This window comes from Geotrypetes seraphini, chromosome 12 (assembly GCF_902459505.1).
Source record: "Geotrypetes seraphini chromosome 12, aGeoSer1.1, whole genome shotgun sequence".
In the NCBI taxonomy this organism is placed as follows: domain Eukaryota; kingdom Metazoa; phylum Chordata; class Amphibia; order Gymnophiona; family Dermophiidae; genus Geotrypetes; species Geotrypetes seraphini.
This window is the reverse complement of record NC_047095.1, coordinates 87,081,629-87,095,333: the sequence shown is the minus strand read 5'-3', so window position 1 is coordinate 87,095,333 and position 13,705 is coordinate 87,081,629. Positions and strand designations below refer to the sequence as shown.

Here is a 13,705-nt window from a genome sequence, read left to right as displayed (position 1 = left end):
CATCGTTCTAATCTTAAGCTCAAAAGAATTAGTGCCCCCATCGTGGAACACTGTCTGGAATTTAAGCATGATTTTCATCATTTATCCTGTATGTGCATTGACCATGTACCTAATAACGAGCGGGGGGGGGTGACCGACACACTAGATTATTACAAAGAGAAGCCAGATGGACGTTCCAACTTAGTGCTTTAAAACCAACCGGTTTGAATGGGAACATCGGTTGGCACTCTTTTTTCTAATGTCTTTTCTCTGACGTTTTTTATTACTCTTTGGATGACGTCATGATTGCATGTTCTTAAATACGCATGCGCGGCGTCTGTTTGCCTCCGGCGCCATTTTTTGAAGTGTTTTCAGGACTGAACACAGTGAGTACGATTTCGTATAAATTTGCAGTGACAATTGGATGTTTAGCTACCTTAGCGATGGCTCAGCACTTGTCTTATTGTTGTCTTGCAGCTGTTACAAAAATAGGATCCCTGACGAAGCCATAAGCTGGCGAAACGGGTCCCGTCGGGCCTTATTCTGCAACCAGATAAGTGCACCATATTTTCATACACCTAGTGCTATAGAAATAAATATTGATAGAAAGCACTCGGGACTGGTGTGTGGAGGGTTTTGCGACCAATGATAGAAAATCTGTCCTGCTAAGTTATACCACCACAAGAACTGACCGTTCTGTGTTGGATGCAGGTTTCTGAGGTCTTTCCCTCGAGACACATATAAAACCAATTGCATAAAGAACCTATCACTGGGAGTTGTGAAGTAGAAAATATACAGAACATCACTTATCTGGTAACGCTAGATGTCAAGTCCCTGTATACAGTTATTCCTCAAACTGAAGCTGTTGACATCATTAAAGAATTTTTGACCAATATTCCTCTCTCTCGGATACCCACGGAGTTTGTTATCAAACTGATGTCTATAGCTATGGAAAAGAATTATTTTAAATTCCAGGACAAGTTTTTTCAACAAGTCTCAGGGGTAGCCATGGGAGCGACCATGGCCCCTTGAGTAGAGGATATCCGAGCCAGGTCCTTAAAAAAGCATACAGAAGAGCTAAATATCTGAACAGGGATTTGTTGTTTCTTCCGAAAGACAAAACACCGGACACTGACATAGCAACTTGCATCTTACAATATTCTCCCAAGATGAATGTAGTTACCAGGATCCTGAGAAAGCACTGGGAACTTATGACAGCACACCCGACACATACAGAGACTCATCTCAGGATTGCATTCACTAGACAAAAGAATTTGAAAGAACTTTTGAGTCCTGCAGACATAACCATAACTTCTTTTCAAGATGGCAGTTCGCCCATGAACAAGTCAACTGGACACTTTAAATGTGGTAAATGTCTGACTTGTACCATAACTATGGAGTTTAATGACAGCTTTACACATCCAGGCACAAAGAAATTGTATAAACTTAAACATTTAACTACTTGTTCCTCTATGTTCGTGGTATATGTTATTTATTGCCCATGTTTTAAAGTGTATGTGGGGCAAACCACGCGGACTCTGAGGAGACGTATCACCGAACACAAGAGTTGTCTTCACAATAATAAGCTGCAAGCTCCCCTCGTTGTACATTGTCTTGAAAATGACCATACTTTTGAGGATTTACGTTGCTTTGCAATTGATCATGTCAAGGAAGACACTCCAAATCGAGCAACCAAATTGTTACGTGCTGAACAATTTTGGATCCACCTGTTAAATAGCGAAGAACCTGTAGGATTGAACCAGAGACTGGAATGGAATGCCTTTTACTAGACTTTCTTTCACTTTGTTCCCCTTTTTTTAGGGCCCAGTCACATTGTGCCGTTTGGGCACATTGTTCCCACTTAACCAGTTAAAAAACTAGATAATTCAAAAAAATCACAAAAATCAAAAAAATCTCTAAAAATTCAAAAAAATCAAAAAATCAAAAAATTTTCAAACACACGAAATGATTAAATGAAACAAAACATGAACAACGATTAAATGCAGTCATTAAGAAAGCTTGGTTGTTTACATTTTTATTTAGTTTGTATTTCATTTTCATTTTATCTCACTTTATCACTGGTTTTTGGGTTTTTGCTGGCGAGTTGTCATCAGCTCTCAGCTGTCTACTCTTTCTCTGATGCACTTCCGGCAGTGACGTTTCTACCGGAGGTATTTAAATTTCAAAAGTTCAGAGCCGCCCCATGTAAGCCATCTCCTTTGGACTCAACAGAAGCGGTTGTTTCCGCTCTTCTAAGGTACAAGGTAGTTTTTTAAATACTAAGAAGTTAAAACATAATGAGAAACTGTTTAAGTTCCTTTTGTTTTTTCTTTTGTTTTGCAGACTGATCGGTCGGGTCACACCCTGATGCAGCTAGTCGGTGAAACGCTGGCCTCCGTCGGTGTGCCGATCAGTTTAAGATAAGTGGCTTTATTCCTCTATCTTTAATATTACACAAGTGAAGCATAAGTTCTTTGCTCGCACCATTCATTTTTGAAGGTTTTGCCTGTGAGGTTACCGTCTAACCACCTTGAATTCCACGTTTTGTGGTGGTGGGAGGGCCTTTTCTGAGGCTTTTTCCTTCTTTTTGATTGAATAACGAGGTGACACCTGCTTCACTGTGTTTCAGCAAAACGTTATCTTTTAATGTCCTAACAACACAGCAGTCGACAATTGAAAGTGTTGGTTCACATACATTGGTTTTTCAACATATCTGTGTCTTTATAGCTAGTATCTAGGGTATGTGGCACCCGGGGCCCATCATTTTTTGACACACCCCCCCATGTAAAAAAATATTTTTTTGTAATGACCATGAAACGGAATAAATGGTCAGAATAGAAACAGGCAGTGAAAATTTTCTTATATTCCAAACATAACATAACATAAATTATGTCTGAATTGTCATGACATCAGAAGTACATATGGAGTAGTTGCAGGTGATGCTTGGGACAGTTCTGATTGTGTTAGTTCGGTTTTATGTGTTTTTTGAATAGAAGGGTTTTTATTTCTTTTTTGATGGTTTTGTAGTCTGTGGTCGAGGTCAATAGGTTGTAGAGTTGGGGGTCAAGTGTTGCAGCTCGATTGGCTAGGAGGTTGTCGAACAGTTTTTTTCTTTTGATGTTTTTGGTTGGAGGGTGTGTGAATGGTGCGTGAGTTCTCCTATGTCTGGTTGAGGTGGATTGAATTATTTAGCTGAAGAAATTAGTTACCCCCTCATCCCACACACATTAATTCTCTTCCATTTTTGTTCCCATTATAAAAAACACTGATAAGTTCCCAGAAAAAAAATACATTAAAATAAGAAGTGAAAACAAAGGCCCCTACATATGAGAACATAACATAAGAATAGCCTAACTGGGTCAGACCAATGGCCCATCATGCCCAGTAGCCCATTCTCATGGTAGCCAATCCAGGATACTAATACCTGGTCAAAACCCAAAGAGTAGCAACATTCCATGCTACCGATCCAGGGCAAGCAGACACTTCCCCCATGTCTTAATAACAGATTATGGACTTTTCCTCCAGGAATTTGTCCAAATCTTTCTTAAAACCAGCTACACTATCTGCTTTTACCATAACTTCTGGCCACTTCATTTTTAAGTTTAGATCTTTCCTTTCAAACAGAGACCTTGCTAGATGTCAAATACAGCACAAGGTAACTTCACATGGACTTAGCTGTGCAGGAAATGTGAATCTCCTCATACACCCACCATATAGTGCAAAAATGTGCAAAGGTTTGTTTTTTTCTTTCGATCACTACATAGCCTAATGCCACACAAGCAGCGCTGTTACAAACATATTCTGTAGGTCAATGCTAAGGATAACAAAGTTTCCTTCCTTGGACCAGAAGGAGATACTGATAAACCACTGGAAGAGATCCCAAAACAACACCCAAAGACCCACTCAGTGTGTGAACCAGTTGAGTGGAGTGGACTAACTGGGGGGTGGAAATGGGCCCGGAGTTTGCACAGCAGAATTTCCCAGACCACCTCTTCCTCTCAACACATTGACACGCTGCCACCACCACCACTAGGAACACCTCACTGGGTAGGCCAGCTATGCTATAAACTTTATAAAACACATTATTATATTTTCTTATAAAGCACATATTTTAACTGAACTCTCTGACATCCTCAGCCTTTCCATTCACAAAAATAGAAGGAAGAAAAGTTCCCATTTCTTGCTGTCTCATGTCCCCGGCCTATACAATATTTTTTTTCTGCAGACCCTTCAAAAGTCTGACCAAATCCTCGTTTCACTTGCATTATAAAGTACTGAGAATGCCATCTCTCCCCAATCCCAGGTCCTAAAGTCTAAGACAGTAGCGCAAACTAATGCTGCCAGATTCAGGAAAAAAAATTTTGATTCGATTCAGCCTATTGAATTGGTTTTTCAATTCGATTTTCCTGCCCAGTTGGGTGATTTTTTTCAAAACTCCTGGTGGGTTTTATAGCTTTTTCACCCCCTTTGGCTTCTCCTAATCACACTGGCGCTGTGGTGTAAATAAAATAAAGAAACAAAAAGGACTTTTCCTCTCTCTGTTAAATCCTAGCTCACGTTTGCAGTCCAACACCAGCTCTGGCAGGATACACATTTCAAATCTGACATATTATAATCACAAAACAGAAAATAAAATTAATTTTTCTACCTTTTGTTGTCTGGTTATATTTCAAATCTTGTTGGTCCAAGGCTCTGGTTTTCTTCTGATAACTTGGGGTCTCCTTCTTTCTTCTTTCTGCATGCTAACCATCCATCTGCCAACTCTGTCCTCCCTTTCCATTTCCCTTCCCACTCCAGGAAGTCTGGTATCTTTCCTTTTTTTCATCTCCCTCCACAGATCCACCTTTTCTTAACTACCCTTTCATCCGGCATCTCTCCCTCCTTCCCCACCACCCGAGTCCACCATCTCTCCCTTTCTTTTCCCAATTACCCTCCTATCCAGTATCTCTATCCCTCCTCCACACCATCCCTTGTGTCCAATTTCTCTCCCTTTCTGTTCCTTCCCTCCCTAAATCCCATGGTCCATCATCTCTCTCCCTCTCCTCTATTTTCAGACCCATTATTTCTTCCTCCCCCCCAAAGTTTGGCATATGCACGTCTCTTTGAACACCTCCTTCCCTCCGTGTACTTCTAAACCAGGGTCCCCCAAAGGCCTGTCCCCCTTTAAAGGTCTGCCTGTCCCCCCTTGAAGGCCTGAACCCCCCTTGAAGGCCTGTACCACCTCCTTGAAGGCCTGTCCCCCCCTTGTAGGCCTGTCCCCCCCTTGAAGGTCTGCACCCCCCCGAAGGCCTGCACCCCCCCGAAGGCCTATCCTCCCCCCTTGTAGGCCTGTCCCCCCCTTGTAGGCCTGCCTTCCTGTCCCCCCCTTGAAGGCCTATCCCCCCCTTGAAGGTCTGCACCCCCCCCGAAGGCCTGCACCCCCCCCGAAGGCCTGTCCTCCCCCCTTGTAGGCCTGTCCCCCCCCTTGTAGGCCTGCCTTCCTGTCCCCCCCTTGAAGGCCTGTCCCCCCCTTGAAGGTCTGCACCCCCCCGAAGGCCTGCACCCCCCTGAAGGCCTGTCCCCCCTTGAAGGCCTGCACACCCTTGAAGGTCTGCACCCCCCCCGAAGGCCTGCACCCCCCTTGAAGGCTTGTCCCACCCCCTTGTAGGCCTGTCCCCCCCTTGAAGGCCTGTCCCCCCCCTTGAAGGCCTGTCCCCCCCTTGAAGGCCTGCACCCCCCCCGAAGGCCTGCACCCCCCCAAGGCCTGTTCCCCCCTTGAAGACCTTTCCCACCCCCTTGTAGGCCTGTCCCACCCCCTTGTAGACCTGTCCCCCCCTTGAAGGTCTGCACCCCCCCCCGAAGGCCTGCACCCCCCTGAAGGCCTGTCCTCCCCCCTTGTAGGCTTGTCCCCCCCTTGTAGGCCTGCCTTCCTGTCCCCCCCTTGAAGGCCTGTCCCCCCTTGAAGGCCTTCCTGCCTGTCTGTCACCCCCCTCCTCCTTGAAAGCCTGCCTGCCTGCCCGCCCGCCCCACCCCGAAGGACCGCTCGCCCCTGGCCTCCCCGCACCACTATGAAGCAGCACTACCTATGCTCCCGGCCTTGCAGTTCAGTCCCCCCCCACCACCCCCACCCCCGAAGGACTGCTCGCCCTACTGACCTTCCTGCACCACCTATGAAGCAGCCGCAGCAGGATCCCGACGTCAGCGATCTCTGCGTTGCTTAGGCGCTGCTTCCTGCGCCGCGTTCCCGCCCCTCCTCTGACGTCAGAGGAGGGGCGGGACCGCGGCGCAGGAAGCAGTGCCCAAGCAGCTCAGGTATCGCTGAAGTCGCGATCCTGCTGCGGGCTGCTTCACAGGTGGTGCAGGAAGGTCAGTGGGGCGAGCGGTCCTTCGGGGGTGGGGGGGAATGAACGGCAAGGCCGGGAACACCCCCTCATGGCTGGCACCCGGGGTGGACCGCCCCTCCCACCCCCCCTTAGTACGCCACTGTCTCCCCTTGCCCTTTTCCAGGGCTGATGCAAGAATATTGGACACCTGGGTGAACCTTCAGCCTTAACCCCTCCCCCAATTAATTTTGAGGCCTCTAGCTCACCCCTCTTCATGGCTTTGATTATTAAACTCAACAATCCTGATCATTGCACAACAATCCTAAACTGACCATCATAACAAGGCCTATTTCCAAAAATCATTTACCCAGGATAATGGGCTATTTGAAAAATGCCTCCCTTCCTGCAGATAAAAGTATGTGCTAATGGTTCTTTAAATTTTTGTGGCTGTCAGGATCTGTTCTGTTCTTTACTGCCCCTACCCCCACCCCAGAATCTGCTAATCTAGGCAACTGACTGGTCTTGCCGAATGGCTAAGCCTCTCTGACTTTTCTTCCATTTCCTTCTTTCTCTTCCCTTTTTCTCTCTTTCTATTGCATTCACTCTTTCAAACCCCTCCCCCATACTACTACTACTACTACTATTTAACATTTCTTTAGTGCTGATAGGCATATGCAGCACTATACAACAACATTTTTAAGAGACAGTCCCTTCTCAGTAAATTAATAGATAGCAGGACAAGTAGGGGCTTAGGAAGTTTCTCAGGGTGCTTAGAGTGACAGGGTTGTGAGTTAAATGCATTCTCAAAGAGGTGGGCTTTTACTCTAAGGAAGTCCCTCCAACATCTTTATGGCCCTAGTTGCAGTCTGTATATCTACTTCATATTCAGATTTTGTTTATCTAGCATGGTTCTAACTCTGAAATATCATCACTGAATACTAGAGAGTGACAAAGGGACAAATTTTCCCGTCCCATCTCTGCGGGTTCTTTTTCTGTCCCTGCCCCATTTCTGCAAGTCCATCCTCATTTGCACAAGCCTCAAACACTTTAAAATCATAAGTGTTCGAGGTTTGTGCAGTTAAGGCAGAGCTTACAGGAATAGGACAGGGACAGCAACAAAACTCATGGGAATGGGATGGGATGGAGAAATTGAGTTCCTGCGGGGACAAATTTGTCCCCTTATCATTCTCTACTGAATACATATCTTAACTCACTACTGTGTTGCTTCTTCAGCTACCTGCGCTACCTCCTGCAAACATCAGCAGTAGGACCTGGGCTCCCTGCCACTGTAGAGTTTCTTCCATATCCCAGACTGCCTTCTACACATTGTCTGATGGTGGATCCTGGTTTTCCTGCCACTATGCCGCTTCCTCTATAGTTTGGACAGCCTTCTTTTCATCTTCCAGTGGTGTGGCCTGGCCTCCCTTCTCTTTGTCCAGGGGTGGGGTCTGGGCTCCTTGCCATCACACCACTTCCTCTGTAGAGTTCATGCCCTATCTTATGGTGATGGGACCTAAGCTCCCTGCTACCTTGCCACATCCTCTGCAGCTTAGGCAGACTTGTATACATTCAGAGAAGCCATTATACTGGAGGTTTTTCTTGCAGGCTAAAGTCATAACCAAAACCAATTTTGGCAAATGTACATTCCAAAAACTGACATTCTAATCAATCAATAGAAAATAAAATTATTTTTCTACCTTTTTTGTCTGATCATTTTATTTTTTCTAATCATGTCAATCCCAGTCTCTGGTTTCTGCTTTCATCTGTCTTCTCCTAACTTTCTTGCCAGGGTCTCTTCATCCAATTGCCACTTCTTCTTTCTCCAAGTCTGCCATCCATTTTCCCTTTGTGTCGTTATCTACTCTGTCTAATACTTCCCTTGTCCCTGCTGCCATCCTCCTACCATGTTGAGCATCCCCCTTCTCGGAGTCTCTATCCTTGCCCTGTCCAGCATCACTCTTCTGTGTCCTTATCCCTCTTTATATGTCTATCATTATCTCTCTGTGTCTCTATCGCCCCCACCATGTTTCTAGAATTACCCCTCTCTGTCTCTATAGCCTCCACCTATACAACAACTCTCACCTTGCCAAGCATCTATCCCTTATTTTCCTCCCTCTTGTCCCCTCCCCATGGTCCAGCATCTCTTCCCTTCCTCCTGCCTCCCACCCCCCCCCCCCCACTCCTCTGGAACTTATCTTTAAAGTTGGCAGGTATCCAATGCTATAAGCAGCTAAGTATATGATCAACATGACACATTTTTGCTCCTAAAGAAGCATATTCGTGAAATGTGGCCACATGAGAGCACCAGCTTTAAAGATAAGCACTGACTGATTGAATAAGAGGGGAAGGGGGAAAGGCGATGGGACTTATATACTGCCTTTTTGTGGTTACACATTCAAAATGATTTAAATATAAACAGGTGCATACTTATTTTTTGTAGCTAGGGCAATGGACAAACTATGAAAAACATTTTTTAAAAATTTAAAAATGGTGCAGATAGGAAATAGTTGTTCTTTCACCTTCATACTTCATCTATCAAGAAGTAATGGGAGGAAGGACTGAGGTTTTGGGTGATGTGATGGTGCCAGTGATTCCTGACAATTTAAGCTAATTGTGATAGTCCTCCCCTGCTCTTCATATTTCAATTTGTGCATTCACAGGGTGTAATTAAGAATTTGAATTCTGATTTTTATACCAAGGTTTACAGTGCAAACTTTTTTGAATGCATCACTGGGTGATGAAATCACTGGGTGGTCACGCTAAAAGTCTGTAACTTTGTTGTGTTTAAAGATAGCCTCATTCTACTTGACACGTAAACGTTGATAGTAACAACAAATAAAGCTATAAAATTTCACTCTGACTTTCCAAGTGGCTGTTGAGAAAACAGAATAAAAACTCTAGGACTCACCCAGTATGTTAAAATAGCTGTCTAAAAAGATAGGCATGTTATTTATTTAAAAATTTATATACCGTATATTACTATACGGTTTACATAATAACAAGCATAAAATGTTAAAGAAAACATACATTTCAAATATTACAAATCCCCATACTTTAAAAAGTAGTCAGCAGGCACAGAAGACATTTTCTGATGTACACAATTTTGTACAATAAAATTGAAGGCCCTGCAGTAAACAAATTATGCTATATGGGCTGAAACACAGTATGCAAAATTTTCTATACCTTGCGATTTCACATCGTCCACTACCGGGCAAGGTGTTTTCACTGTGACATCACTTGGCTTGGTCCGTCTACCTGTATTATCAATACCCCAAAGTGTGAACCTATCAAAGACACAAAGAGAAAAGAGTTATCTGGTGGAAGACAGGACAACAGACATATAGGTGTAGGAAACAGAAGAACCAGGGGTTTCTATTCCCCCCTTTTAATTACTCCTATCTTCTTCTCCAGCTTCTATGTACTACTACTATAACTACTTATCACTTATATAGCGCTGAAAGACATATGCAGCGCTGTACATTTTGACATTTTATAGATGGTCTCTGCTCGGAAGAGCTTACAATTTAACTTGGACAGATATGACATATAGGGTTGGGGATGCAGAGCCCAAGGTGAGAGGAGTTAGGCATCTAAAGCACCCTCAAAGAGGTGGGCTTTTACCTGGGCCTTGAACACTGCCAGAGACGGAGCCTGCCATAGGGATTTGGGCAGCTTGTTCTAAGGATAAGGTGGTGGTAGAAGGGACGGAGTCTGGAGTTGGCAGTTGAAGAGAAGGGCACAGATAGAAGGGGCTTACCAGCTCAGTGGAGCTCATGAGGAGGGAGGGGGGGACATAGGGAGATAAACGAAGAGAGGTAGTGAGGGGCAGCTTAGTGAGTGTCTTTGTAGGTCAGTAAGAGGAGTTTGAATTGTATTTGGAAATGGATGGGAAGCGAGATGGCTAAGCGGAAGGTCTGAGTGAGTTGCAGTAGTCTAAGTGTGAGGTGATGAGGGCATGGATAAGTGTTCTGGTAATGTGCTCAGAGAGGAAGGGTCGGATTTTGGTAACATTATAGAGGAAGAAGCAGCAGATTTTATTGATTGTTTTATCTGGGCAGTGAAGGAGAGAGAGGAGCCAAAGATGACCCCGAGATTACGCACGCACAAAACAGGAAGGATGAGAGTGTTGTTCACAGAGACGGAGAACGAGGGAAGCAGAGAGGTGGGTTTAGGCAGGAAGATGAGCAGCTTTGTTTTAGCCATATTCAATTTTAGATGGTGGTGAGACATCTAGGTGGCAATGTCAGACAGATACTTTGGTCTGAGTTTCAGTAGAGATATTTGGCACAGAGAGGTAGATCTGGGAGTCATCAGCATAGAGGTGATACTGGAAGCTGTGGGAGGAGATTAGCACTCCAAGTGAGTAAGTATACAGTAGATTGAGAAAATGAGCTGTCCCAAGACAGAGTCTTGAGGTACACAAATCGATAGTGGGAAGGCTGTGGAGGAGAAACCACCATTGCATACATTGAAAGTATGATGGAAGAGATAGGAAGAATACCAGGAGAGGACAGAACCCTGGAACAAGGGCAGTGCATCAAGGAGTAGGCGATGATCAACAGTAAGAAGCGGCAGACAGATCGAGAAGGATGGAGATAGAGTTGAGGCCTTTGGAAACTTGAGTAAGGGCAGATTCCGTGGAATGCAGCAGGTGAAAGCCTGACTGAAGTGGATCCAGAATATCATGGAAGAAGAGGAAGTCCAGGCAATGGCAGTGAACAGCATGTTCAAGTAACTTGAAGGGGAGGAGGGAGATAGGGCAATAGTTGGAGGTACAAGTGGGGTCCAGTGAGGGGATTTTAAGGAGGGGTATGACAATGGCATGTTTGAAGGCATCAGCGACAGTTGCAGTGGAGAACAATAGCTTGAGGATGTGATAGATAGGAGGAATGACAGAGGGCAAGATAGCACCAAGTAGGTAAGTGAGAATCGGATCGGAGGAACAGGTAGTGGGTTTGGAGGATGAAAGAAGATGTGTGATTTCCTCCTCAGTGATCTCAGAGAAAGAGGAGAGGGTGTTGAGGGGAGGTTAGTAGAAGGGGCAGATGGAGGGAGAGGAGGGGGAAGCAGCCTGGTTGAGAGCTCAAGGTGAATCTTCTGAATCTTATTGTAGAAGAACTCTGCCATTATCTGGGGAGAAATTGAAGGAGGGATAGGTGGCAAGGGTGCTTTGAGTAGGGAGTTTAGTGTGATAAAGAGATGGCGAGGATTGGAGCTAAGAGGTTTAATGGATATAGTATTCTTGTTTGGCCAGTGAGAGGGCAGACTGGAATGATGTCAGCATGAATTTGAAGTGTATGAAGTTGGTGTGCGAACAGGATGTAAGTTAGAGATGTTCAGTGTAAAGGGCACATGAGTGCAGGTAGCAGATACGAGGGGTGAGCCAGGGTTGGGGTTTGGCAGGAGACTGGAGAAGCAAGGTTATCTAGAGCAGAGGAGGGAATGGTATTATAAGAGAGGAAGACTTCATTGATAGTATTTTGTGATATAGTAGTTGAGGCGAGGGATGAGACAGCACTGGAGAGGGTTCTGGGGTCAATAGCCTGAAAGTTCCTGAATGTGTTTGTGGTGATTGGCTGGATCTGAGGGGTAGGGTGATGAATAGTGAACATTAACAAGTGATGGTCAGAGAGAGGAAGGGTGATAGTGCAGAATATGGTAGTTGAGCAGTTGGAGGATAGAATTAGGTTTAGGCAGTGTCCTGTACTGTAATGTGCATTGGCATGTAGAAAAGCTCTATTCAGATGCAACTTGCTGAAGCTATACTTTGCTTACAGTGGTAAACAGAAATCTAGAAAAAGGAAGAAAAGTAGGAACAGACAATATGGGTAACTCACATGTAAGTGGTATCGGACTCTAGACAGCGAATGATGAGAGAGATTGTACTGGACTGCATGCTGGGGACTTGAGATGGCATTGCACAAGGGGACTTCGCTCCGGAAATGATGTCGTCTACAAAACTCAAAACCGTTTCTGGAGGAGGGACAGGAGAGGGAGAAGGACAGAGACAAAAAAAGAAGAAGTGATTACTTTATATAGAAATTGCTTTCAGTACAGGGATAGCATCATTGAAATTTATAATTAAAATTCTAAACAGGACATTCTAATAAAGTAGATGCTCAGGACACTTCTGTAAGTTGTAGCTTGCAAAGTCAAATGGGTTATACAAAATATAATATGTCAAATATTATAAATATTATATTATAGGTCAGTGCTGCCAGCAGCAGTAATTTTTGACATCAGAGTAGGCAGTCTCCACAGCCACCCGGCATCCAGCACTCATTAGAGGCCTCAATAAAATCAAAGGGAGCCACGGTACACGGCCTGCGCCCCTTTGGCCACGCCCCTTCGGAGCCCATGAGGAGTTGGGAGAGGACTAATACTAAATCCTTCCACCATGGGTAAAAAAGAAAGGCAAAAATTCATCTTCTAGCCTCAGGGATGGGTCCAATGGATCAATATCTTTAGGCCTCTTCTTCACCAAGGTTGGAAGAGCAGGTAACTTTATGTATGCAGTCAGCTTCCCTCTCCTCAGGAGGGCCATCACCACTTCCCCAGCCTATTGGAAGAGTAGAGACACCCTCTAAGGCTGAGAATGTAGCCTCTTCCTCACAGTCTTTTGATATAACTGGACTTGATGTCTTGGAGCAATCTAGTGAGGTGAAAACTAAAGGATTGACTCCTGTCCAAATGGTTATAGAGCCTACTCTTAATATTCTTCCTAAGGACAAAGTTATCACTTTAAATGATATATGGCTAACTGTTAATAAAATTGAGTCTTCATTGCAAAATACAGATTTGAAATTGTGTCAGTTCTACTCAGATACTACAGTTAAAATGAATTAGCATGAAAATCAAATAACAGAGCTAGGAAATAAACTAGATAAATTGGTGGCTAATTTACAGAGTACTACTGTGTCTAATATTAAAGAGAGTATAGTGTTTCATGCTAAGATAGAAAGAATGGAGACCTATAAGAGAATTAGGAATCTTCGTTTCCTAAATTTCCCAATCACACACTTTCTATCTCCATTGGAGCTGGTAAGAATGTATATGAGGGAGATCTTGCAATATGCTAATGTGGATACTTTTGAGCCTGATAACCTCTATTATGTTCCTAGGGCTTCTAAGGAGGAGGGAGATGAGGGGAAAATTGATAAACTAGTTTCACCTGACAGGATATCATACTGCTAGAGAGGGTGCAGAGATGAGCAACAAAGCTGGTGAAAGGTATGGAGAACCTGGATTACGAGGAAAGACTTAAGAGACTGGGGTTGATCTCCTTTGAGAAAAGGAGACTACGAGGGGATATGATCGAGACATTCAAAATACTGAAAGGAATCGACAAAATAGAGCAGAAAAAAAACGTTATTTACAATGTCCAATGTGGCACGGACAAGAGGACATGGGTTGAAGCTAAGGGG

At 44.3% G+C, this 13,705-nt stretch overlaps 1 protein-coding gene across 1 annotated transcript in view; it reads right to left on the bottom strand.

The window, feature by feature from the left end:
• The window catches only part of ASTN1 (astrotactin 1), a 463,118-nt gene that overhangs the window by 66,227 nt on the left and 383,186 nt on the right, over window positions 1-13,705 (bottom strand). The window contains exons 20-21 of the mRNA XM_033915539.1: window positions 12,119-12,254; window positions 9,465-9,565 (exon numbers count right to left, since the gene is read on the bottom strand). Of these exons, the coding sequence (XP_033771430.1) occupies window positions 9,465-9,565; window positions 12,119-12,254 (237 nt within the window). The remainder of the gene's footprint in view (window positions 1-9,464; window positions 9,566-12,118; window positions 12,255-13,705) is intronic.